This window comes from Tachyglossus aculeatus, assembly GCF_015852505.1.
Source record: "Tachyglossus aculeatus isolate mTacAcu1 chromosome 12 unlocalized genomic scaffold, mTacAcu1.pri SUPER_6_unloc_2, whole genome shotgun sequence".
Taxonomy (NCBI): Eukaryota; Metazoa; Chordata; class Mammalia; order Monotremata; family Tachyglossidae; genus Tachyglossus; species Tachyglossus aculeatus.
The window spans coordinates 12,047,353-12,074,915 of record NW_024044829.1 but is presented as its reverse complement, the minus strand read 5'-3'; the positions used below and the strand labels follow the sequence as shown (position 1 = coordinate 12,074,915).

Sequence of the window (27,563 nt, the reverse complement as noted above, 5' to 3'; positions counted from 1 at the left end):
CTATCCACTATGCAGCAGACAGTCATCAATCTCTCCCCCTGCTGAATCAGTGGAACCCCACCCCACAAGGTAAGGTTCATCCAATCAACTAGTGTTTGCTGTAAGGTTGGGGTATTCAGCTCGAAGCTGCTCAATAAATATGCTTGATTGATTGATTGATCGTTCCTGAAAATTATCCCTGATAGTCCTTTGTGTTCATTCCATTTGTCCAGATGCCTGGGAATGGTATGCAACATGCACTGCCAATCTATATTCAAAATTCTGCTTAACATTTACATAACCTTCCCAAGTGAAAGCAGGCCCAAGTTAGAATCAAGCACCCACAGGATCTCCCAGGGGCAAAATATTTCCTTGACCATAATCTCAGCCATGTTGGGGGTCATCGTCTCACAGCATTAGGAAGGCCTTCACCCTTCAGGCAAAATGCAACTACCATGACCAGCTTGAAATGCTTCCCAACCTGTGTCTGGGGCAGGGGTCCCTTATGGTCAATTTAAATCCAATCCCAGGGGCTAAAGCATTATGTGTTGGATTGGCTAGTCAGGTCTTCTCACAAATCAGCACATTCCCCAGGGCAACCAGACAGTTTACCAAGGTTGAGGAGAAGCAACGTGGCTCAATGGAAAGAGTACGGGCTTGGGAGTCAGAGGTCATGAGATCAAATCCTGGCTCTGCCAGTTGTCAGCTGTGTGACTTTGGGCAAGTCATTTAACTTCTCTTTGCCTTAGTTACCTCATCTGTAAAATGGGGATTAAGACTGTGAGCCCCCCGTGGGACAATCTGATCACCTTGCAACCTCCCCAGTGCTTAGAACAGTGCTTTGCACATAGTAAGCTCTTAACAAATGCCATTATTATTATTACCACACCTGAAGCCTCTGTCCAAAGACCATGTCACACTGTCCCAAATCTTGCGTTCTGTCCAGTTAGAAAATCGTAGGCAACCCAGGATCAATCAATAATTCCTCATCCTGGCTATTAGCTACTGCACTCCAAACTTCCCAGGGTCTGTTGCTGTGGTTCAGCATCATGGGGATGCTGTGCCAAATGTCCTCATTCATAAAATAGGCTGGGTTGAGTGCACGGTTGCCCTCCCTCCTCTTGCTCTTCCATGAGGACCCTCACCCCTCTCATTTGTCTGGCACCACACCTAAAACATTTGTCATTCCTGGTGAAATCATGTGTCCTGTATGCCTCTAGGAAACAGACAAAATTTCCAGGTCTCATACTAATAGTGTTCCCCTTTCTCTCTGTTATGGTTCCCAGGCAGAACGCTCATTTTGATTTGGACAAGTTGTGTTGGCTTCTTCAGGCCCATCCGACATCCTCCTATCATCTCCCAGCAGCATGTAGTTGTATCTGAACAAATTTGGTTAGTGCATTCTATAACACATGTACTTAGGCTTGCATTTCCATTATATCCCCCCAATACTCCAACCTGTCACAAGTCCCAGTCCCTGATATTTGGGTTTCAAACCAGCCCTTCCTCCACGGATGGGAACCTGATTTATAGGTTCCAAACCAACCCTTTCTCCTTAGCTGGGAAAGCCCACTATGCTAACCAACCTCCACATAATAACTAGGAATTTCCTAGACTGGGCTCTCTATGACAGATTCAGAAATACAAAGCTTTATTCAACTCCAATTCTGATTGAAGGGGGAAACACACACACACACACACACACACACACACAACGAACTTAACTGCCAGTCTGACTGTTTTGCCCCAAAGTTCATGAAGATGGTCCCACGTCAGGGGAGTTTGGGGAGTTTCAGCTGGTTTGGGGAGGCCGCAATGGCTGAGAGTGGCAGTGTGGACTCCCGGTGCGAGTCTTAGCTGGTTCACAGTTCACAAGGGCCAAGCTACCTCCCCATGGTCTCTGTCACATTCTGGTTCTAAACTTATGGAGACCTCGTTCTCATCATGTCACCTCATCTCTGGCCATCTCCTATTGACTCGATACAATTGCCTTTTATCTGCCTCCCCGTTGGGCCTCACAGCAGTTCGCTATTTTGGGTGCTGCAGCAGCTCCTAGGTGGCGGTTGTTGTTCGGTCTAGGCCCGTTACTCTAAAGCATGAGGCATTCCCCCAAGTCTTACCTGTCACATGAACCAATCCTCCATTCTTCTGGGCAGGATATTATGATCAACTGACTCTGGTCTAATGTCCTCCAACATTCAAGTCCACACATGTATCCTGTCCACCAGGGCCTAAAGGTTTTGCCCAGCTTGTAGTCTCATCTTCCCTACTAGGGCACTCAGTCCATATTTCACTTTGATGCCCAGATCATTTTTCAACAAAAATGTCCGGAACATGTTGTGGGCACGGAGAAGCAGCGTGGCTCAATGGAAAGAGCATGGGCTTTGGAGTCAGATATCATGGGTTCTAGTCCCGACTCCACTACTTCTCGGCTTAGTGATTTTGGGCAAGTCACTTAACTTCTCTGTGCCTCAGTTACCTCATCTGCAAAATGAGGATTAAGATTGTGAGCCCCTCATGGGACAAACTGATCACCTTGTATCCTCCCAGCGCTTAGAACAGTGCTTTGCACATAGTAAGCCCTTAACAAATGCCATCATTAATAATGATAATAGTAATGATAATAATGGTATTTGTTAAGTGCTTACTATGTGCCAAGCACTGTTCTAAGTGCTGGGGAGGTACAAGGTGATCAGGTTGTCCCATGGGGGGCTCATAGTCTTAATCCCCATTTTACAGATGAGGGAACTGAGGCACACAGAAGTTAAGTGACTTTGCCTAAAATCACACAGCTGACAATTGGCAGAGCTGGGATTTGAACCCATGACCTCTGACCCCCAGGCCTGTGCTCTATACACTATGCCAGGCTGCTTCCCATTCTAGTCAGGTCCTTTTGGCTCTGCAGAAGATGCTCCCCTCAGGAATGAACATTTGTGTGTCCTTGACCTATCAGTTGGGTCTATGGCTTCTCTTTGGTAACTGAGCAGGAGGTTGGCATCACTCAGTCTCCAGTGATATCTGTTCATTATTCTTTGTCCCACCTCCAATAAATGGTCCATTGATTTCCACTTTATGTCCTGATCTGCCATCTCAGAACCAGATGGTCTGGGGAGGATAATGGCAGCAGAAGGACACCCCCAAAATTCCAAGGCACTGGGGAAATACTGAGCACTAAGGATCAATCCCAAGATGTGATGGGGCAGGGCTTGAAAAGGCCCTACAGTGGTAGTGGCTCCAGAAGTCACTGAGGGCTGCACTCCAGGAAAGGGGCTAGGAGCCACACCTCAACATCAGGTTGTGTGTGGGAAGGGGGCAGCAGTCTTGGACCACTAGAGCAAACCTGACAATGGAGCCAGGCCCCAGGACTGGTAAGGGGTGTGGGCAGCCAATGGGTAGAGGCACTGAATTTAGGCAAAGAGGCACCTCCTAAAAACTGCAGGGGTACGCTGAAGTGGAATCAGGTCAGGCCTTCAGTGCCACAGGTGAGAGGGGACAGGGGAGGGGAGAGGAGGTCTCATCTCCACAGCAATGGCATCTTGGAGCCCCCTCTCCACATGTTACAGGGCCAACTCTGGACCATGGGAATAACACGGCTTGAATCTCCCTTTCCACACCATGGAGCTCAACCCAGAGCAGTCCAAAAACACACCGCAGCGGCCCATGAATGCCCTATAGTAACAAAGCTGCATGTGTGGGCTCCATATGTGGGCTCTATGGTGGAAATATACCAGGGCTGCTACAGAGCCCGAGCCTGAGGCAGGCAAGAGTAACAGAGACATTGGGTAGAAAAAAACCCCTAAAATAACCTAGAATGGATACCAGTGAGATTTGATTCTGAATTGCTGAATGCAGGATCATCATCATCATGAATGGAATTTATTGAACGCTTACCACCTGCAGATTACTATACGAAGTGCTTGGGAGAATGTCACCCCCCTCCTCAAAAATCACCAGTGGTTGCCTATCAACCTTCGTATCAAGCAAAAACTACTCAATGTTTATTTCAAAGCACTTCCTCACCTTGCCCCCTCCTACCTCACCTCCCTTCTCTCCTTCTACAGCCCAGTCCGCACACTCCTCTCCTCTGCTGCTTACCTCCTCACTGTGCCTCGTTCTCCCCTGTCCCGTCATCAACCCAAGGTCCCACCTCTGGCCTGGAATGCCCTCCCTCCTCACATCCACCAACCTAGCACACTTCCCACCTTCAAAGCCCTACTGAGAGCTCACCTCCTCCGGGAGGCCTTCCCAGAATGAGCCCCCTTTTTTCTCTGCTCCTTCTCCTTCCCCATACACCTGAATCCCTCCCTCTGCTCGACTGCTCTCCTCAGCCCACAGCACTTATGTATATATCTGTATATCTATAATTATATTTATTTATATTGATGCAACCATGGAGATTTTTGAGGAGGAGGTGATATGCCCTGAACTATTCTATAGAAAGATTATCCGGGCAGTGGAGTGAAGTATGGGTTGAAGTGAGGAGAGGCAGGAGATTGGGAGGTCAGAAATGAGGCTGATGCAATAATCTAGTCGGGATAGGATGAGTGATTATACTAACATGGTAGTGGTTGCACGGAGAGGAAAGGGCAGATGTTGTGAAGGTGAGACTGGAAGGATTTGGTGATGGATTGGATACGTGGGTTGAATGACAGAGCAGTCTCAAGGATGATACCAAGGTTGCAGACCTGTGAGACAGGAAGGAATGTTGTACCTTTCATATTGATGGGAAAGTTCAGGAGAGGACAGGGTTTGGGAAGGAAGATAAGGAGCTCTGTCTGGTAGTTGTTGAGTTTTAAATGGCGGGCGAACATCCAGGTGGAGATGTTCTGAAGGCAGGAGGAGATGCGAGCCTGGAAAGAGGGAGAGAGAACAGGGGTGGAGATACAGATTTGGGTGTGGTCTGCAAAGAGATGATAGTTGAAGCTGTGGGAGCTAATGAGTTCTCCAAGGGAGTGAGTGTAGATGGAGAATAGAAGGGGACTAAGAACTGAACCTTGAGGGACCCCTATAGTTAGGAGATGAGAGCGGGAGGAGGAGCCCATGAAGGAGACTGATAATGAATAGCCAGAAAGATGAGAAAACCAGGAGAGGATAGAGCCGGTGAAGTCAAGGTTGGATAATGTACTGAGGAGAAGGGGATTGTCCACAGTTTCAAAGAAAGCTCAGTGGTCAAGGAGGATTAGGATGGAGTAGGAGCCGTTGGATTTGGCAAGAAGGAAGTCATTGGTGACATTTGAGAGGGCAGTTTCAGTGTAGTGGAGGGGGCAGAAACCAGACTGGAGGAGGTCCAGAAGAGAGTTGGAGGAGAGGAATTCGAGGCAGCGAGTGTAGACGACTCACTCCAGTAGTTTGGAGAGGAAGGGTAGGAGGAAGATGGGAAGGGGCTGTGGAGTCAAGGGAAGGTTTTTCTTAGGATGGGGGAGACATGGACATGTTTGAAGGCAGTGGGGGAGAGGCCACCGGAGAGTGAGTAGCTGAAGATGGTAGTTAATTAAACGTAATGTGTGTAGTTAAGACATGAACAACTGAGGGTACAGATCCCAGTATATAGACAATGCAGAAGGGAGCCAGAATAGAGGAAATGAAGGTTTAGTTGAAAAGAAGGCTTAGATATGATTTTAGTAAGGCTTTGAAGTGGGAAGAGTTATAAGACCGTGAGCCCGGTATGGGCAGGGATTGCCTTTCTTTGTTGCTGAAATGTACTTCCCAAGTCCTTAGTATAGTGCACTGAACATAGTAATTGCTCAATAATTATAAGTGAATGAATGAATGACTTTTGCTAGAGTCTGTTCTTCTTTCCAGGTTCTTGTAAAGAGCTCCCATAGATCCAGGGAAGGGGCAAATTTCTGCACCGGATAAACCCAATTCCGTTATCCATCAACCAACAGCCCAGATCTCTGACTTCACAACCCTCTCCATGTCAGAGTGATTAATGTGATTCATTTTCTAACAACAAGGCCAGGACCTTGTCCAGGTGAATTTGTTGAGGTCCCCGTCCCCAGATGTTGGGTCCAAGGTTGCGGGGACTTCTGGTAAGCTATGAGCCTGTGTCTGACTGGGTACAGAGATACTTTCTGGCTGTCTAGCAGAGGGTGAGGGCCTGCCCTTATTCTCCCCTCCTAGGTCAAGACAATCACCATGGCACCCAAAGGAACTGGGGCTGGATCATAACATCTACAGCTCTTAATATAACCTCCCCTGCTTCTCTGAGGGTGCCGAGAAGAGGGTTTTAGAGTGCCCTCCACCTCCTTTGCTGAGCTAAAGCTCTCTGGTGATACCTAATTTCTCCTTCCATTCCCTAAAGTTGTCCTTCAAGCCTCTGAACTTCTTCCCTCCATTCCTGAAACTGAGGAGTCCTTAATTTCATGGTTGTCACCGACTAATTAGTGACCATCTGTTACTTGTTTTGTACCTCCTACAGGGCAGTAAGGTTGTCCTCTGTCTCATCCAACTCCTGGCACAAACTGCAGTTCTTTTCCCCAAAGATAATTACCACAATCGCTTGGGACCTGTAACAGCGCAGTAATTCTTTTATATTTGGAAAGTTTCCCTTGTGGCAAATGTGCTCCACCCACTGAGTTAAAGTCCCTCCACACCCACCCACCAGTAATGAATGACGTATTCCCCCATCTCCATTGGGTCAGTTTTGCCAGTTTCCCACCTGCCATGGGCCATTTGGCTTTGGCCAATAACATTCCTACCAAGGAAACAATTAATTGATCAATCAATTAATCCATCCTATTTATTGAGGAGTGACTGTTTATAGATCATTGTATCAAACACTTGGGAGATTATCATTTAATAGAGTTGGCAGACACATTCCTTGTCCACAAAGGTCTTACAATACATAGGGGGAGAAAGACATTAAAATAAATGAAGACTATGTACAAAAGTGCTATTCTACAGAGGTGGGGTGAAAAAATCAAAATTCAGTCCAAATCCAAAGATTGGGGAGGAGGACTGCTTTTGTGAAGGAAGATAAAGACGTTAATCTTGGGCCGTTCTGAGTAGTAATTATAATTGTCATATTTGTTGAGCGTTTACTCTGTTCCAGGCTGGCAGAGCCGAAATTAGAACCCAAGTCCTCTGACTCCCAGGCCTGGGCTCTTTCCACTAAGCCATGTTGCTTCTTTAATAGTAGTAGTCTATCCAGAATATGAATAATAGCTGGATTAGGACTGTTGTCATTTGTATTGTCAATGAAGAATGGATGCAGGACATATTATGAGTACAAAAGATAGGATGTAATGACAGATTGAATTAAATAATTCTTAGCATATAAGGGGTCAAAGATAATGCTAAGATTGCATACTTTGAAACTTTTATACATAGTAGTAATAATAATAATAGTTGTGGCATTTGTTAAGCATTTACAATGTGCCAAGCACTGTACTAAGTGCTGGGGTTGACACAAGCAAATTGGGTAGGACACAGTCCCTGTCCCACATGGGGCTCACAGTCTCAATCCCCACTTGACATATTAGAGAACCGAGGCATGGAGAAGTGAAATGACTTGCCTAGGGTCACCCAGCAGACAAGTGACAGAGCTGGGATTAGAACCCATGACCTCCTGACTCCCAGGCCCGAGCTCTATTCAGTTCGTTTGGTGCAGAGCTCAGGCTGCCACATCTTCCTGACATCAGCGAAGATGGGGCCTAGCTAGATGATCAATTTACAGAGGTTGGCCAGCCAAACATGGCTTCTAACTCAATGGAGAACAACTATGAGTCTGTTGTTCCCAGGACTCTCTGATTTATTGATCGCAGGAGACAGGGAATGAACATTTCATTTTTCTGGAACTAGGGAGAGGCCAGTGTCCCAAACAGGTAAATTCCTCTTCCTGAAGGTTCTTATCTTCCTGTTACTAAGAATCATCAAGAATAGACTTACAGCTGAGAAGGAGAATGTTAAAATCATCTGTGCGTTCAGAGGCAGAGGCAAAGTTTTTCTAAAGTTGATTAAAACACTCACAGTGATGGTCTCCCTCACATACAGAAGGATGTAGAGAGTCACGAGGGCAAGGACACATCTGGCTGCTCTGATCTCGGGCATCTGCCTGGAGGAGTGGCCACATCCACGAAAGTGCTGGACCTGCCCGTGATGTCTGTGCAGGACAAGCACCATGTAACCACTGGACCCTGGACCACCGGACTTTTAGACTGTGAGCCCACTGTTGGGTAGGGACTGTCTCTATATGTTGCCAACTTGTACTTCCCAAGCGCTTAGTACAGTGCTCTGCACACAGTAAGCGCTCAATAAATGCGATTGATGGACCCACTCATGAGCCCCACAAAAAAACAGATCCCGAAAGGAGAGCACGATTGCATCGACCAGGGTGGTTATTGCACTAATGCTAGTGGAGGAACAGTATTTCAGAATGTTGATAGTTTGCCTACTTGTGCTGTTCTGCGAACCTGTCATGTTTATGGGTGTAGTAACATCCACCAGCATATTGAAGATCCAGGAGAGAAGACATGTTGGGGTGATACACTTGGGTAATTTAGCTTTAAGTCCTGCCCACTGGGAGGTGCAGGGACTGATGGTGACAGCCTGGAAGATGCTCAGGAGGCAGGTGGTGAAGATGGTCAGACCTCGGGACAGTCTGTACAGGTAAAGGAGGGTTTTACAACCAACTTCACCCAGGACATTTCTCAGTTCCCAGGCTGACAGAATGTCTGGGATTCCCTTGATCAGAAGGGTCATGGTGTTGGCCACGGCCAGGTGGACAAGGATTAGGTCTGAGGACTTTGTCTTTTTGTTGGCAGAGACCTGGTAGACGTAAACCAGAAGAGGAACACATTCCCCAAAGCCTCGAAGCTGATCTCCAGTAGGATCAAGATCCCAAAAACCATCTCCGTGGGATCCATCCTTTGGATTCACCACCAGAACCAGAAGGGTCTTCCTGCAGAGCAAGCTGCCAATCCTGAGAGAAGGGAGGCAGCATTCGTTAGAGCACCTAGTCATGCCAAGGCCCATGCCACGTTCCAAACACCCAAATCTTGTCTAAACAATAAAGATTATTCTCAGCTTTCACATATTTGTTGATAAACATTGACTCTTACCACCTTCAAAACCTTACTAAAAACACATTTCCTCCAATAGGCCCTCTCTGACTAAGCCCTCATTTCCTCTTCCCCGACTCCCTTTCATGCTGGCCTTTCACTAGGATTTGCATTCTTTTGTTTACCCCTCTCCAGACCCACTGCACTTATGTACCCATTTATTCATTTATGTTAATTTGTCTCCCCCTCTAGACTGAAAGTGCACTTTGAGTAGAGAATGTGTCTACCAACTCCGTTTTACTGTTTCTCCGTTGCCCTCAGTTCAGTACTCTGATCACAGTAAGCCCTCAATTCATAAACTTGATTGACTGATTAATAGACCTTGTTTTTTTGCCTTGGTCAAAGTATTTAGCAAGAAGAGATGTGTCACCATATTCAGCTTGGGCTCAAGTAGACTGGACAGACCAGACCAAAGGATTATCCACTTTGAACTGTGGTAAATCTGTCCTCCATTCTTATATTTCTATGGGGTAAAACAAAAACAACACAAGTAAGGTCGGCTTCCCAGGTCTGGGTCACTCTTGCTTTCAGAATTTTTGGAGAATTAAATATTTCTTCATTAGCCCAAGGAATGGGTTCAAAGCGAGCACTCTGACTATATTCAGTAACTCCCTAGAGGACAAGCGCTTAGTACAGTGCTCTGCACACATTAAGTGCTCAATAAATATGATTGAATGAATGAATGACAGGGAGTGTATTTCATTATTTCTTCTATACTCTCCCAAGAACGTATTACAATGTTTTGTGCACAGTAGATGCTCAGTAAATGTTATTGACTGATTGATTCAATTTCCCCCATTCCAGACTTATTTCCAACAGAAAGGAGACTAGTTCTGCTTTCTATTTGCCTTCAGAGAGGGAAAAGAAACATCAGTTTGAGGTTCTCATTGCTCTTTCCCATTGGGCTGCTACATGGGAAAGAGAGACCTCCCAAACCCTATACCACCTTGGAATCCCATCAGGCCCTCCTCCAGGTGGCCATCAAGGGGAAGCAGCACCAGTGTTCCTGTAACCACTTTTCAAATGTTGTGGTGCCTGTGGATATGGCTTTTACGACTTCTGAACTCTGAGCGGCCCTAGCTGAGGTATGAGGAGACCGAAAAGCTGATCCTTTAGTCACAATTCTTTGTTGGTTTTATATTGATCACTGATCTTGTCTTTTAATGATTTCTTTGTTTTTTATTTCATTTCTCCATATTTATTCAATTCCAAACTCCTCCTTCCCTAACCCTTATTCTTCCACTGTGAGCCTCTTGTTTTCGGGAATTTTTTATGGTGTTGGTTAAAAGCTTACTATGTGTCATACATTGTCCTTAAACACTGGGGTAGAACCGAGTTAATTAGGTTGAACACAGTCCCTGTCCCACATGGAGCTCACCATCTAAATAGGAGGGAAAATTGGTATTTAATCCCCATTTTACAGTTGAGGAATGGAAGCACAGAAAGGATAAGTGACTTGCCCAAGGTCATACAGCGAAAAACTGGCAGAGCCAGGATAAGAACCAGGACCTGTGACTCCCAGGCTGGTGCTCTTTTCACTAGGTCATGCTGTTTCTCCTGGGGCTTTCCCCTCCAGTACGATAGCACAGTATCCAGTGCACAGCAGGTCTTCAAAAAAAAAGTACTGAATGGATGAATGAATGAAATCTCCAGCCTCACTTGAGGCCTGGGGTTGTCTTTCCCAGACCCAACTCACTGTGTCCTTGAAAATGGGTCATATTCACCTGCTCTGTTAATTTCTTCACCAGCAACTCTCTTCCCACCTTTCATTCATTCATTCATTCAATAGTATTAATTGAGCGCTTACTGTGGGAAGAGCATTGTACTAAGCGCTTGGGAAGTACAAATTGGCAACATATAGAGAGGGTGCCTACCCAACAATGGGCTCACAGTCTAAAAGGGGACTCCGTCCTCTCCTGGTTCTCCTCTCATCTCTCTGGCTGTTCATTCTCAGTCTCTTGCAGGCTCCCCCTACCCCTCCCATCCCCTTACTGTGGGGGTTCCCCAAGGTTCAGTACATGGTCCCCTTCTGTTCTCGATCTACACTCACTCGCTTGGTGGCCTCATTCGCTCCCACGGCTTCAACTATCATCTCTACGCTGATGACGCACAGATCTACATCTCTGCCCCTGCTCTCTACCCCTCTCTCCAGGCTCGCATCTCCTCCTGCCTTCAGGACATCTCCATCTGAATGTCTGCCCGCCACCAAAAACTCAGCATGTCCAAGACTGAACTCCTTGTCTTCCCTCCTAAACCCTGACCTCTCCCTGACTATCCCATCTCTGTTGACGGCACTACCATCCTTCCCGTCTCACAAGCCCGCAACCTTGGTGTCATTCTCGACTCCGCTCTCTCATTCACCCCTCACATCCAAGTCGTCACCAAAACTTGCCGGTCTCAGCTCCGCAACATTGCTAAGATCCACCCTTTCCTCTCCATCCAAACCGCTACCCTGCTCGTTCAAGCTTTTATCCTATCCCGTCTGGACTACTGCATCAGCCTTCTCTCTGATCTCCCATCCTCGTGTCTCTCCCCACTTCAATCCATACTTCATGCTGATGCCCGGATTGTCTTTGTCCAGAAACGTTCTGGGCATGTTACTCCCCTCCTCAAAAATCTCCGGTGGCTACCAATCAATCTGCGCATCAGGCAGAAACTCCTCACCCTGGGCTTCAAGGCTGTCCATCACCTCGCCCCCTCCTACCTCACCTCCCTTCTCTCCTTCTACAGACCACCCTGCACCCTCCGCTCCTCTGCCGCTACCTGGTTCTCGCCTGTCCCGCCATCGACCCCCGGCCCACGTTATCCCCTGGGCCTGGAATGCCCTCCCTCTGCCCATCCTCCAAGCTAGCTCTCTTCCTCCCTTCAAGGCCCTACTGAGAGCTCACCTCCTCCAGGAGGCCTTCCCAGGCTGAGCCCCTTCCTTCCTCTCCCCCTCGCCCCCCTCTCCATCCCCCCATCTTACCTCCTTCCCTTCCCCACAGCGCCTGTATATATGTATATATGTTTGTACATATTTATTACTCTATTTATTTATTTTACCTGTACATATTTGTTCTATTTATTTTATTTTGTTAGTATGTTTGGCTTTGTTCTCTGTCTCCCCCTTTTAGACTGTGAGCCCACTGTTGGGTAGGGACTGTCTCTATATGTTGCCAACTTGTACTTCCCAAGCGCTTAGTGCAGTGCTCTGCACACAGTAAGCGCTCAATAAATACGATTGATTGACTGATTGCTGCTAATCTCCTCACCGTGCCTCGTTCTTGCCTGTCCCGCCATCGGCCCCCGGCCCACGTCATTCCTCGGGCCTGGAATGCCCTCCCTCTTGCCCATCCGCCAAGCTAGCTCTCTTCCTCCCTTCAAGACCCTATTGAGAGCTCCCCTCCTCCAGGAGGCCTTCCCAGACTGAGCCCCTTCCTTCCTCTCCCCCTCGTTCCCCTCTCCATCCCCCCATCTTACCTCCTTCCCTTCCCCACAGCACCTATATATATGTATATATGTTTGTACATAGTTATTACTCTATTTATTTATTTATTTTACTTGTACATATCTATTCTATTTATTTTATTTTGTTAGTATGTTTGGTTTTGTTCTCTCTCTCCCCCTTTTAGACTGTGAGCCCACTGTTGGGTAGGTACTGTCTCTATATGTTGCCAACTTGTACTTCCTGAGCGCTTAGTACAGTGCTCTGCACACAGTAAGCGCTCAATAAACACGATTGATTGATTGATTGATAGAAGGGGGAGGCAGAGAACAAAACAAAACATAGTGACAACATAAATTAAATAGAGTAAATATGTACAAATAAAATAAATAAATAAATAAATGGAGTAATAACTACATACAAACATATATACATATATACAGGTGCTGTGGGGAGGGGAAGGAAGTAAGGCGGGGGGGCGGGGAGGGGGAGGAGAGGGAGAGGGAGGAGAGGGCTCAGTCTGGAAGGCCTCCTGGAGGAGGTGAGCTATCAGTAGGGCCTTGAAGGGAGGAAGAGAGCTAGCTTGGTGGATGTGCAGAGGGAGGGCATTCCAGGCCAGGGGGATAAGGTGGGCCGGGGGTCGACAGCGGGACAGGCGAGAATGAGGCACGGTGAGGAGATTAGCGGCAGAGGAGTGGAGATTGCGGGCTGGGCTGTAGAAGGAGAGAAGGGAGGTGAGGTAGGAGGGGGCGAGGTGATGGAGAGCCTTGAAGCTGAGGGTTAGGAATTTTTGCCTGATGCGTTGATTGATTGGTAGCCACTGGAGATTTTTGAGGAGGGGAGTAACATTCCTAGAGCGTTTCTGGACAAAGACAATACGGAAAGTGGCATGAAGTATGGATTGAAGTGGGGAGAGACAAGAGGATGGGAGATCGGAGAGGAGGCTGATACAGTAATCCAGACGGGATAGGGTGAGAGCTTGAACGAGCAGGGTAGCGGTTTGGATGTGGAGGAAAGGGAGGATCTTGGCAATGTTGCGAAGGTGAGACTTGCAGGTTTTGGTGACGTCTTGGATGTGAGGGGTGAACGAGAAAACGGAGTCAAGGATGACACCAAGGTTGCAGGACTATGAGACTGGAAGGATGGTAGTGCTGTCAACAATGATGGGAAAGTCAGGAAGAGGTCAGGGTTTGGGAGGTAAAACAAAGAGTTCATTCTTGGACATGTTGAGTTTTAGGTGGCGGGCAGACATCCAGATGGAGATGTCCTGATGACAGGAGGAGATGCGAGCCTAGAGGGAGCGAGAGAGAGCAGGGGCAGAGATGTAGATTTGGGTGTCATCAGCATAGAGATGATAGTTGAAGCAGTGGGAGCAAATGAGTTCACCAAGGGAGTGAGTGTAGATCCAGAACAGAAGGGGACCAAGAACTGAACCTTGTGGAACCCCTACAGTAAGGGGATGGGAGGGGGAGTAGGAACCCGCAAAAAAGACTGAGAATGAACGACCAGAGAGATAAGAGGAGAACCAGGAGAGGGTGGAGTCTGTGAAGCCAAGGTCAGATAGCGTGTTGAGGAGAAGGGGGTGGTCCACAGTGTCGAAGGCAGCTGAGAGGTCGAGGAGGATTAGGATAGAGCATGAGCCATTGGATTTGGCAAGCAGGAGGTCATTGGTGACCTTTGGGAGGGCAGTTTCCATGGAATGTAGAGGATGGAAGCCAGATTGGAGGGGGTCGTGGAGAGAATTGGCATTGAGGAATTCGAGGCAGTGCGTGTAGATGACTCTTTCAAGGAGTTTGGAAAGGAATGGTAGGAGGGAGATACGGCAGTAACTAGAAGGTGAGGTGGGGTCAAGAGAGGATTTTTTTTGGATGGGAGAGATATGGGCATGTTTGAAGGCAGAGGGGAAGGAACGAGTGGAGAGTGAGCGGTTCAAGATGGAAGTTAAGAAGGAAGAAGGGACTGAGTGAGAGATTTCATGAGATGAGAGGGAATGGGGTCAGAAGCACAGGTGGCTGGAGTAGCACTTGAGTGGAGGAAGGAGATCTCCTCTGAGGATACTGCTGTGAAGGATGGGAGAGTAGCAGAGAGCGTTGAGAACCGGAGGGTTGGAGAAGTAGGGGGGGGAGTGACTTTGGGGAGCTCAGAGCTGATAGATTTAATTTCATTAATGAAGTAGGAGGCCAGATTGTTGGGGGTGAAGGAAGGAAAAGGAGGAGGAACCGGGGGCCTGAGAAGGGAGTTGAATGTATGGAAGAGCTGACGGGTATGATGGGCATGGGTGTCAATAAGGGAGGAGAAATAGTTTTGTCTGGCAGAAGAGATGGCTGAGTTAAGGCAGGAAAGGATAAACTTGAAGTGACCGAGGTTGGCCTGCTGTTTAGACTTTCGCCGGCAATGTTCAGCAGCTCGAGCATAAGAGCGAAGGAGGTGCACAGTGGCAGGGATCCAGGGCTGTGTGTTAGTGGTACGAGAGCGGTGAAGGGAAAAGGGAGCGAGCGAGTCAAACTGAGCAGAAAGGGTAGAGTTGAGAGCAGTAATCTGATCATCAAGATTGAGTAGAGAGGAAAGGGAGGCGAAGTGGGGTGTGAGGCTCTCAGAAAGATGGATGGGGTCAAGAGAGCGGACATCTCTGTGAGGGAGCAATATGAATTTACAGGGGAAAGGAGTGTGAGTGAGGAGGCAGGTGAGAAGATTATGATCAGAGAGAGGGATTTCAGAGTTGGTGAGGGTGGAGACAATGCAGCGGTAGGAGATGATGAGGTCGAGGGTGTGACCAAGTTTGTGATTGGGCTAGGTGGGGTGGAGCAAGAGGTTGACCGCGTCCAGGAGAGATAGAAGGTGGGCGGCAGAAGAGTCACCAGGGATCTCCATGTGGATGTTGAAGTCTCTGAGTATCAGAGTGGGCATGGAAAAGGAGAGAAGGAAGGTGAAGAAGGGGTCCCAGTATGGGTTTTTACTCCTTCACTCCACCAAAACTGGACTCCTTAAGGTGATTAATTACAGGGATTTAACTTGATCCTAAGAGATTTACTCTATGCTGCTTACTATACATATGTATAGTCTCTCTCTCTCTATGGTCATTGTTTGGTAGGGATTGTCTCTGTCTCCTACCGAATTGTACTTAGTACAGTGTTCTGCATACAGTAAGCACTCAATAAATATGAATGAATGAAAGAATGAGAGAGATAGTCTCTCTATATCGTCACTATATATGTGTATATTTGTATATATACATATACACACACACATATATAGCTATCTATCTCTCTGTATACTATAAACTTGTTATGGGTAGGATAAGTGTCTGTTAATTCTATTGTACTCTTCCAAGTGCTTAGTACAGTTCTCTGCACATAGTAAGTGCTCAACAAATAATGCATGTATGTATATATATATATATATATATATATATATATATACACATTATATATAATGTATATATGGAGAGAGACAGACAGAAATAGCCATACATACAGATAAATCTAGCTGTATCTATAGATAGATAACTTCTATTGAGCTTTATATCAATATAGCTCAATCAATCTTATTCATTGAGTGCTTACCATGTGCAGAGACAAAGTGCTTGGGAGAGTACAATACAATATAGTGCTTACTATATATAGTCCTTCATCTTTGAAGAAGATAATTATAATAATGATAATGGTATTTGTTAAGTGCTTAGTACGTGCCAAGCACTGTGTTAAGCACTGGGGTAGATATAAGTGATTCAAGTTGTCCCACGTAGGGCTCACAGTCTTAATCCCCACTTTACAGATGAGGGAACTGAGGCACAGAGAAGTTAAGTGACTTGCCCAAAGTCACACAGCTGACAAGTGGCAGAGCCAGCATTAGAATGCACTGACGGTTGTCTCCCTATGGCAAAAAAGGTCAACATGGTTCCACAGTCCCAGCCACATTGCAAATTAGAAGGTCGTTCCTTGGGGTGTACTTTTCACCACCTTGTCTCTACATAGGAAGCTTTTGCTCAGTCATTTCATTCTTGATGGCATTGTGCCATGCTGATCTACCCTTAGAAACTGACTCCCATTTTCCTTCTGGGAAGCAGTAGTGTCTGAAGTTTTGTTTTATCTTGTCCTGAAAATGTCTCCTATGCCTTCCTCGTTTTCAGTTTCCCATTTGGAGATTTTCAAACAACAGCTATTTGTGATGTTCGTCTTCCTGAGCTGTCTCCCAATCCATAATTCTCCTCTCCTCATAATCCTACCCTGGCATCTTTTGTTTCTCTGAAGCAAAAAAACCAACGTCACAATCAACTTCAAGACTCTCCATCAACTTTCCCCACTTTACCTATCTATTATCTTCACCCACTGTTTTCCATATTACTCTCAGCCCCTCCTCCTAGGTACAATCACTCTCCCTCTTCCCCTAACTTGAACTCCCTCGCTACCTTCCCAAATCATTCATTCATTCATTCATTCATTCATTCAAACTTATTGATCCCTAACTGTCTGCAGAACGCTGTACTAGGCGCTTGAGAGAGTACAATTATAACAATAAACAGAAACATTCCCTGCCCACAATGAGCTTACAGGATGGAGGGGGGCAAATATGCATCAGTAAAAATAAATTACAGATTTGTTCATAAGCGCTGTGGAGCTGCAAGGAGGAAGAGAAAAGGGAGCACGTCAGGGTGATGCATAAAGGAGTGGGAGAAGAGGAAAGTGGGGCCTAGTCTGGGAAGGCTTCTTGGAGGAGATGTGTCTTCAATAAGACTTTGAATAGGGGGAGACTAATTGTCTGTCAGATTTGAAGAGAGAGGGCATTCCAAGATAGAGACAGGATGTAGCCAAGGGGTTGGTGGGGAGATGGCAAGATCGAGACACAGTGAGAAAGCTAGAAGAAGAGGAGCGAAGTGTGCAGGCTGAGTTATAGGAGAGTACGGGGGTGAGTTAGGAGGGAGAAAGGTGTTGGAGTGCATTAAAGACAGTGGTGAGGAGTTTTTGTTTGATGCAGAGGTGGATGGGCAACCACTGTAGATTTCTGAGGAGCAAGGTGACATATCCTGAACATTGCCAAGATCCGCCCTTTCCTCTCCATCCATACCACTACCCTGCTCATTCAAGTTCTCATTCTATCCCGTCTGGACTACTGCATCAGCCTTCTCTCTGATCTCCCATCCTCGTGTCTCTCCGCACTTCAATCCATACTTCATGCTGCTGCACGGATTATCTTTGTCCAGAAACGCTCTGGGCATATTACTCCCCTCCTCAAAAATCTCCAGTGGCTACCAATCAATCTGCGCATCAGGCAGAAAATCCTCACCCTGGGCTTCAAGGCTCTCCATCACCTCGCCCCCTCCTACCTCACCTCCCTTCTCTCCTTCTACAGCCCACCCTACACCCTCCGCTCCTCCACCGCTAATCTCCTCACCGTACCTCGTTCTCGCCTGTCCCACCATCGACCCCCGGCCCACGTCATCCCCCGGGCCTGGAATGCCCTCCCTCTGCCCACCCGCCAAGCTAGCTCTCTTCCTCCCTTCAAGGCCCTACTGAGAGCTCACCTCCTCCAAGAGGCCTTCCCAGACTGAGCCCCTTCCTTCCTCTCCCCCTCGTCCCCCTTTCCATCCCCCCATCGTACCTCCTTCCCTTCCCCACAGCACCTGTATATATGTATATATGTTTGTACATATTTGTTACTCTATTTATTTATTTATTATTTTACTTGTACATATCTATTCTATTCATTTTATTTTGTTAGTATGTTTGGTTTTTTTCTCTGTGTCCCCCTTTTAGACTGTGAGTCCACTGTTGGGTAGGGACTGTCTCTATATGTTGCCAACTTGTACTTCCCAAGCGCTTAGTACAGTGCTCTGCACACAGTAAGCGCTCAATAAATACGATTGATGATGGTGATGATGATATTCTTTAAAAATTGACCCATGCAGCAAAGTGGAGTAGGGAGAGTCAGGAGGCTGGAAGGTCAGCAAAGAGGCTGATAGAGTAAACCAGGCTGGGTAGGATGAATAATTGCATTACCGTGATAGTAGTGTGGATAGAGAGGAAAGGGAGGGTTTTAGGTATGTTGTGAAGGTGGAACCAACAGGATTTAGTGATGGATTAACTATATGGATTGAATGTGAGAAGAGACTCAAGGATAGCACCAACATCCTTCCCATCTCACAAGCCCGTAACCTTGGTGTCATCCTTGACTCCGCTCTCTAATTCACCCCACATATCCAATCCATCACCAAATCCTGCTGGTATCACCTTCACAACATCGCCAAGAACCGCTCTTTCTCTCCATCCAAACTGCTACCACATTACTACAATCATTCATCCTATGCCGACTGGATTACTGCATCAGCCTCCTTTCTGACTTCCTAATCCCCCGCCTCTCCCCACTTCAGTCCACACTTCACTCTGCTGCCCAGATAATCTTTCTACAGAAACGTTCTGATCATGTCACCCCAACTCCTCAAAGATCTCCAGTTGTTGCCTATCAACCTCCATATAAAACAAAAAATCCTCACTATTAGCTGCAAAGCTCTCCATCACCTTGCCCCTTCTTACCTCACCTCCCTTCTCTCCTTTTAAATCCATCCCACACTCTCTGCTCATCTGGTGCTAACCTTCTCACTGTGCCTTGCTCTTGCCTGTCTCACCGTGGACACCTGGCCCACCTCCTACCTCTGTCCTGGAACATCTCCCTGCTCAAATCTTTCAAACAATCACCCTTCCCTCCTTCAAAGTGTTAATGAAGGCTCATCACCTCCAAGAGGCCTTCCCAGACTTAGCCCCCCTTTTCCTCAGCTCCCCCTCCCTTCCATGTCACCTCGACTCACTACCTTTGCTCTTTCCCTCCCTGCCTCTCAGCATTTATGTATAAATGTATATATCTATAATTCTATTTATTTATATTGATACCTGTTTAATTGTTTTGATGCCTGCCTCACCCCTTCTAGACTGTAAGACTAATGTGGGCAGGGATTGTCTCCCTTTATTGCTGAATTGTACTTTCCAAGCGCTTAGTACAGTGCTCTGTACACAGTAAATTCTCAGTAAATACGATTGAATGAATGAATGAATGAATAAAGGATGGTGATGCCACCTACAGTAATAGGAAATTTAGGGGGAGGCCAGGGTTTGGATTAAAATATAAAAAGTTCTGTTATGGACATGTTCAGTTTGAGGTGACGGAAGAACATACAAGTGGAGATGTCTTGAAGGAAGGAGAAGATACGAGACTGAAGAGAGGGAGAGAGATCAGGGCTAGAGATATAGATGTGGGTATCATCTACATAGAGGTGGTAGTTGAAGCTGTGGGAGTGAATGAGTTCTCCAAGGGAGTCGGTGTAGATAGAGAATATAAGGGGACCCAGAAATGAACCTGAGAAACACCAAAAATGAGCTTGTGAAGGAGATTGAAAATGAATCGCCAGATAGATAATAGGAGAACCAGGAAAAGACACAGTAAGTGAAGCCAAGGATTGATAATGTTTCCTGCAGAAGAGGGTGGTCCACAGTATTGAAAGCTGCCTAGAATGCCCTCCCTCCTTAAACCCACCATACAATTACTCTCCCTGCCTTTAAAGTTTTACTGAAAATAATCTCCTCCAAGAGGCCTTCCCAGACTAAGCCCCACTTTTCCTCATCTCCCACTCCATTCTGCATCACCCTGACTCACTTGCTTTGCTCTCCCCACTCCTGCCCCATAGCACTTATGTATATATCTATAATTTCATTTATTTATATTGATATCTGCTTGCTCGTATTGACGTCTGTCTCCTCCACCTCCGAGACAGTGAGCTCGCTGTAGGCAGAGATCGTCTCTCTCTATTATGGTATTGTACTTTTTTCATTCACTCAATCATATTTATTGAGCGCTTGCTGTATGCAGAGCAATGCACTAATCACGTGAACGGTACAATTCAGCAACAGAGACAATCCCTACCCAAAAAGGGGCTCACAGTCTACAAGGGGGGTGACAGAAAACAGAACAAAACAAGTTGACAGGCATCAATAGCATCGATATAAATAAGTAGAATTATAGATGTATACACATCATTAATAAAATAAATAGAATAATAAATATGTACAGATACACACAAGTGTTTTGGGGCATGGAGGGGGGTAGAACAGAGAGAGGGAGTAGGGGCGATGTAAGGGGGAGGAGCATCAGAAGAGAAGGGTGGCTTACTCTGGTATGACATCCTGGAGGAGGTGAGCTTTCAGTAGGACTTTGAAGGGGGGAAGAGAACTAGTTTGATGGATGTGAGAAGGGAGGGCATTCCAGGCCAGAGGTAGGACTTCGTCCAGGGTTCGACAGCACGACAGGCGAGAAGGAGGCATAGTGAGTAGGTTAGCAGCAGCGGAGCAGAGTGTGTGGCCTGGGCTGCAGACGGAGAGAGAGGAGGTAAGGTAGGAGGGGGCAAGGTTATGGAGATCTTCGAAGCCAATAATGAAGAGTTTTTGCTTCGTATGAAGGTTGATAGGCAACCACTGGTGATTTTTGGTACAGTGCTCTGCACACAGTAAGTGCTCAATAAATATGATTGAATGAATGGATGAATGCTCAGCACATAGTAGGTCCTCAATAAATATGACTGATTAATTGACTGATGAAGAGCTCTTAGTTGATTTCCTGAAAATAGAGTTTGAATTGAAAGAATGAGAAATGATGATTAATTTCCCATGTAAACCTCATTGACGAGCTCCCAAGATACAGAGACTTCAATAATGTAATGAAGACATATTAAAAGTCAGTAATGAAAAACATACATGGGTCTTAATCCCGGCTCTGCCACTTGTCTAATGTGTGACCCTGGCCACTTCTATGTGCCTCAGTTCCCTCATCTGTAAAATGGGTATTGAGACCGTGAGCCCCATGTGCGAGTGGGATTGGGCCCAACCTGATTACCTTGTGTCTACCCCAACACTTAGAATAGTGCTTGGCACATAGTAAACGGTTAACAAATACCATAATAATCATCATCATAAGTAGCTTACTTTTTGAATAGCAATGTGAACATATATCAGTAATAGGAAAGTTGAATTCTCAGTCTCTTTTGCGGTCTCCTCCTCCCCCTCCCATCCCCTTACTGTAGGGGTTCCTCAAGGTTCAGTTCTTGGTCCCCTTCTGTTCTCGATCTACACTCACTCCCTTGGTGAACTCATTCGCTCCCACGGCTTCAACTATCATCTCTACGCTGATGACCCCCAAATCTACATCTCTGCCCCGGCTCTTTCTCCCTCCCTCCAAGCTCGCATCTCCTCCTGCCTTCAGGACATCTCCATCTGGATGTCTGCCCGCCATCTGAAACTCAACATGTCCAAGACTGAACTCCTTGTCTTCCCTCCCAAACCCTGCCCTCTCCCTGACTTTCCAATCACTGTTGACAGCACTACCATCCTTCCCATCTCACAAGCCCACAACCTTGGTGTCATCCTTGACTCCGCTCTCTTGTTCACCCCTCACATCCAATCCGTCACCAAAACCTGCCAGTCTAACCTCCGCAACATCGCCAAGATCTGCCCTTTCCTCTCCATCCCTGGCCTGGAATGTCCTCCCTCCGCACATCCGCCAAGCTACTCTCTTCCTGCTTTCAAAGGCCTCCTGAGAGCTCACCTCCTCCAGGAGGCCTTCCCAGGCTGAGCCCCCTCCTTCCTGTCCTCCTCCTCCCCCTCCCCATCCCCCCACCTTACTTCCTTCCCCTCCCCACAACACCTGTATATATGTATATATGCTTGTACGTATTTATTACTCTATTTTATTTGTACATATTTATTCTATTTTGTTAATATGTTTTGTTTTGTTGTCTGTCTCCCCCTTCTAGACTGTGAGCCCACTGTTGGGTAGGGACTGTCTCTATATGTTGCCAACTTGTACTTCCCAAGTGCTTAGTACAGTGCTCTGCACACTGTAAGCGCTCAATAAATACGATTGATTGAATGAATGAATGAATAAATTAGATATTTTGGGTACATATCAAAGCATAGCACTTCATTTTTAAAATGCTATTTTTCATGTCCTATTCAGCAAAAATGCAGCTGGTGGTGACATACCAGAGACCTGCTGTTATCTAAATGAAATGGAGTTTAATCACTTAAAATAATTCATAGGTACAGGAGGAGAAAGCTCACGGGCAGGGAATGTACCAACCAACTCTGTGATAGTGTTATAATGTACTCTCCCAAGCACTTAGTACAGTGCTCTGTGCACAGTCAATGCTCAATAAATGCACTTGATTGATTAATTGATTGAGGAGAAGACAGCATTTAAAGTTAAAGTAAACTTTGCAGCCACAGCTTGAAACAATAACTCATTAAATCTCATTGCCCCAGCATGAGGGAACATCAACAATACCTTCAGCCCAGCATACAGTACATTCTTCAATGTAAATATTTTATGTTCTGACTACCGATCCTGATCCCCAATGAGAGAAAGAAATGAGTCGGTAGTACTCACCCATCTCCATCACTCTCCCTGGTTGGGAGACACAGGCTTGGAGCTTGGAGCAGCATTTCAAACCAATTCCCTCATTAGCCCCCTTCCTCGGGTGTTGATTAGTGTGCGCAAGTAAATGGATTGCTCAGCAGTAATTCACATTGACACTACAACTGGGGCATGTGTAGAAAGACTCTGACATCTCTCCCTGATGCTCAATTTGTTCCACTGAATGAGCTGTACTCTATTAACCCATCAGAGATGTAGCCAGACATGGCAGCAACAGTGTCATATCCTCGAAATCGCAGGGTTGTCCCAACTCCTGTCTTCCACACAGCTCTGCATGTCTGACACTGTCCTTATTAGGTCATGACAGGCCACAACTGCAAATATAGAATATAGAAATAAGGGCAGGGGGAGAAGTAGGAGCAGGAATCCATTATTCTCCCCAAGATTGACTGAATAAGTGATCCAAATAAAAAAAAGTAGGTGATCCAAATAAAAAAAAGTAGGTAAGGATTTTAGATGGGAGAAATGTCTGCTTTCTCAGACAATCAATTAATCATTAGCATTAATTAAACAATTATGGTCCATAGAGAACTGCACCAAGTGCTTGGAAGATTTCATTAGAGTGAGTAAACTCAATCCCAGCCCTCAAAATTTACAATATAGCAGAAAAGACAGGTATTGCAATAGTTTATAGATAGAATAAGAAAGTAGAAGTACATAGCCAGTTATATGAGTTAGTGCTCAAATGGAAGGGTATGTAAGCTAATATCATAACAATTCATAAGGAACTGAATGGTACTAGATTTAATGCTGAGAAGTAGTGAAGAAGGTGTATGAGGAAGACCAACTTAATTGAGTTTACCATAGCATCAAATTTAATGGTCCTCTTGACTGAAAAAGAGAATCAATCTGTTAATTAATCATATTTATTGATTATTTACTGCGTGCAGAACATTGTACTAAAAGCTTGGGAGAGTACTATGTAACGGAGGTGGTAGACACGTTCCCTGCCCAAACGAGCTTACAGTCTAGAAGAGGAGACAAACATTAATGGAAATAAAGAAATTACGGATATATAAGTAATTGCTGTAGGGCTGGGAGCTGAGAAAAGAAACAAAACCAAACTCAAATGGACACCTTATGAAAATGTTGGAAAAGTTAGATAATGAGCATCTTAATTGTTAATAGAAAGTTGAAAGGTGTCTCCAAATTAGAAGAGTAGTATTAGCAACGTTGGTGTTCATAGATAATTTGCTTGATGTATTTCACTCTAAGAGGTGCTTGGGTAATACAAGATAAAGAAGTGAAATATTCCCTGTCCCAAAGAAGCTTTCACTGTAGTGGGATGATGAACATAAAAATATTTACAACAAGAGTAGCCAAAATAAATAATTGAATTAGGTTGTATAGAAAAGTGCTGAGGATAGATATAAGAAGTTTGTAAGGGCCAAGGCTGGCTGATGAGATCATACAATTTAGGGAGGTGAGAAGTTGATCAGGGAAGACATTAGCAGGACCGGGAATTTTGCTAGGGCTTTGAAAGAGGGTAGACCTGGGGAATCAGTTCCTAGCTAGGGGAAAGGCATGAGTAAGAGAACTGGGGTGGAAGAGTTGAGAGCAAGGTTCAGTTGGGTTGGCTTAGGAAGAGTCAAGAGAATGAGTTGTGGAAATGCAAGTGAAAAGAGCAGTGTGGTAAGTTGGCAGAGAGTCTTGAAGTTTCTGCTTAATGCAAGGAGACACAAGGTCCCTGTCCCACATGAGGCTCACAATCTTAATCCCCATTTTGCAGATTAGATAGCTGAGGCCCGGACAGGTGAAGTATCTTGCCCAAAGTCACATAGCAGACTGGTGGTGGAATTGGGATTAAAACCTAGGTCCTTCTGACTCCCAGGTCCGTGCTTTGTCCACTATGCCAAGCTGCTTCTCTTTGGAGACAGAAACCTTAGATTGTTGACAGCTCCCAGATTGGTGACTGTGAAAATATTCTGAACTTGGGGATCCACAGCCTGGTGAAGTTGAAAGATCCCTTGGACTGGTCCTGACCTACAGCTTGGTGAAGGTGACAGTATATCTGTACTTGCAGTGGCCAACAGCCACTTGAAGGTTGCAGAACATCTAGACTGGAGGAGACCCACAGCTTGCATATGGTTACAGAACCCCAGGATTGATGGCAACTCCTAGCCTGGCGACTGTGAAATTATTCCTATGCTGGTGGTGGTTCACAGCCTGGTGAAGGTGAAAGATCGCTGACCTGATTCAGACCTGCACTATGGTAAAATGACAGAACACAGGTACTGGTGGTGGCCAACAGACCGGTGAGGTTGAAGGAATGTCCTCCCTCCTCAAATCCGATGGAGAATTATTCTTTCCATCTTCAAAAGCCTTATTGAAGACACATCTTCTCCAACAGACTTTCCCAAACTAAGCCTTCCTTTCCTCTCTCACTCCCTTCTGCATCACCCTGACTTCCTCCCTTTGGTCTCCCCTCCCAGCCCACAGTACTTATGTACATATCTGTAATTTATTTATTTGTATTGTTGTCTGTCTCTCCACCTCTAGACTGTCAGCTAGTAGTGGGCTGGGAATGTGTCTGTTTATTGTTGCATTGTTCACTCCCAAGAGCTTAGTACAGTGCCCTGCACACTGTAAGTGCTCAATAAATATGATTGAATGAATGAATGACAGAACCCTTAGACTGGTGATGTTCCACAGCCTGGAGATGGGGTCAAAACCCCTGGACTGGTGGCGGCCCCCATTCTGACGACTGTGAAAATATTCACAGCCTGGTGAAGGTGAAAGATCCCCTAGACTGGTTCAGGCCCACAGCATGGTGAAGGTGACAGAACATCTCTACTGGTGGTGACCCACAGCCTGGTAAAGGTAACAGAACCCCTGGACTGTTGCTTTCCCACAGCCTGATGAATGAGGTAAAACAGCTGGAATGATGGTGGCAGACAGCACTGGGAGAGAGACAGAATCCCTGGACTGATGCGGGGCGGGGGGGGGGGCATAACGTTTTGCATTACAATGGGGTTATGCAGTAAGGATTGGAGGAAGGAATATAAACAATCTTTGTTATGCTGATGATACAACTCTACTAGCAAGAAGTGAAGAAGACTTGAAGACCTTATCATTAAAAATTAAGGAACAGAGCAAAAAGATGGGCCTATATTTGAATGTCAAGAAAACAAAGAACATGAAAACTGGAAGTTTTAACACGTTTGTAGTGAATGAAGTGAAGACTGAAATAGTTGATAATATTTCTCTCCTGGGATCGATAATCAATAATAAAGGAACTAGTAACCAAGAAATACATCAAATATTCATGTTAGGAAGACTTTCTTTGAAAAGCCTGAAAAACTCATGAAATGTGCTTATTGTGCAATTGCCACAATAATACAAATTGACAACTCTATGGTGTTTCCAGTGACAATATAGGATCTGAAAGCTGGACAGTGAAAAAACAGTATAGAAGAACATCAATTCTTTTGAAATGCGGTTTTGGATAAGATTTTGGCGAATACCATGGATTGCCCTTTTGGCAAAATTCAATGGATTTTGTAGCAAATTAAACCAAAGTGGTCTTTGGAAGACCAAATGACTCGACTTACATTAGCATGTTTTGGACACATAATCAGGAGGACTAATTCTCTGGAGAAAACACTAATGCTAGGAAAAGTCCATGGAAAATGTGGAAGAGCAGACTGGAACCCATGGACTAATGGTGGCCCACAGCCTGGTAATTCATTCATTCATTCAATCGCATTTATTGAACGTTTACTGTGTGCAGAGCACTGTATTAAGCGCTTGGGAAGTACAAGTTGGCAACATATAGAGACGGTCCCTACCCAACTGCGGGCTCACAGACTAGAAGGGGGAGACAGGGAACAACAAAAAATATTAACAAAATAAAATAAATAGAATAGTAAATATGTACAAGTAAAATAAATAGAGTAATAAATATGTACAAACATATATACAGGTGCTGTGGGGAGGGGAAAGAGGTAGGGCGGGGGGATGTGGAGGGGGAGAGGAAAGAGGGGGCTCAGTCTGGGAAGGCCTCCTAGAGGAGGCGAGCTCTCGTAGGGCATTGAAGGGAGGAAGAGAGCTAGCTTGGCAGATGTGCAGAGAGAGGGCATTCCAGGCCAGGGGGATGACGTGGGCCGGTGGTCGATGGCGGGACAGGTGAGAACGAGGCACAGTGAGGAGGTGAGCAGCAGAGGATTGGAGGGAGAGGGCTGGGCTGTAGAAGGAAAGAAGGGAGGTGAGGTAGGAGGGGGCGAGCTGATGGAGAGCCGTGAAGCCAGGACTGAGGAGTTTTTGCCTGATGCGTAGGTTGATTGGTAGCCACTGGAGATTTTTGAGGAGGGGAGTACATGCCCAGAGCGTTTCTGCACAAAGATGATCTTGTCAGCAGCGTGAAGTATAGATTGAAGTGGGGAGAGACAGGAGGATGGGAGATCAGAGAGGAGGCTGATGCAGTAATCCAGTCAGAATAGGATGAGAAACTGAACCAGCAGGGTAGCAGTTTGGATGGAGAGGAAAGGGTGCATCTTGGGGATGTTCTGAAAGTGACACCGGCAGTTTTTGGTGAGGGATTGGATGTGAGGGGTGAACGAGAGAACGGAGTCGAGGATGACACCAAGGTTGTGGGCTTCTGAGACGGGAAGGATGGTAGTGCCGTC

General features: G+C 46.0%; 1 protein-coding gene across 1 annotated transcript; it reads right to left on the bottom strand.

Moving 5' to 3' along the window:
* Window positions 1-1,129: 1,129 nt before the first annotated feature.
* On the bottom strand, window positions 1,130-24,993 carry LOC119921364 (vomeronasal type-1 receptor 4-like). The gene is made up of 4 exons (XM_038741627.1): window positions 24,926-24,993; window positions 8,258-8,902; window positions 7,951-8,083; window positions 1,130-1,195 (listed from the first exon to the last, which is right to left on the bottom strand). The coding sequence occupies exons 1-4, from the start codon at window positions 24,991-24,993 to the stop codon at window positions 1,130-1,132; spliced, it is 912 nt and encodes a 303-aa protein (XP_038597555.1).
* Between the last annotated feature and the right edge of the window lie 2,570 nt (window positions 24,994-27,563).

Excerpts from the sequence above, each read along its gene's own strand:
- LOC119921364 (XM_038741627.1), bottom strand. The coding sequence starts at position 24,993 with ATGTTCTGCAACCTTCAAGTGGCTGTTGGCCACTGCAAGTACAGATAT. Across the intron at positions 8,084-8,257 it reads TTTTTTTGTGGGGCTCATGA|ACATCACGGGCAGGTCCAGC; the intron begins GTGGGTCCATCA and ends TGTCCTGCACAG. Across the intron at positions 1,196-7,950 it reads ATGTGAGGGAGACCATCACT|AGGCATACAGGACACATGAT; the intron begins GTGAGTGTTTTA and ends TCTGTTTCCTAG.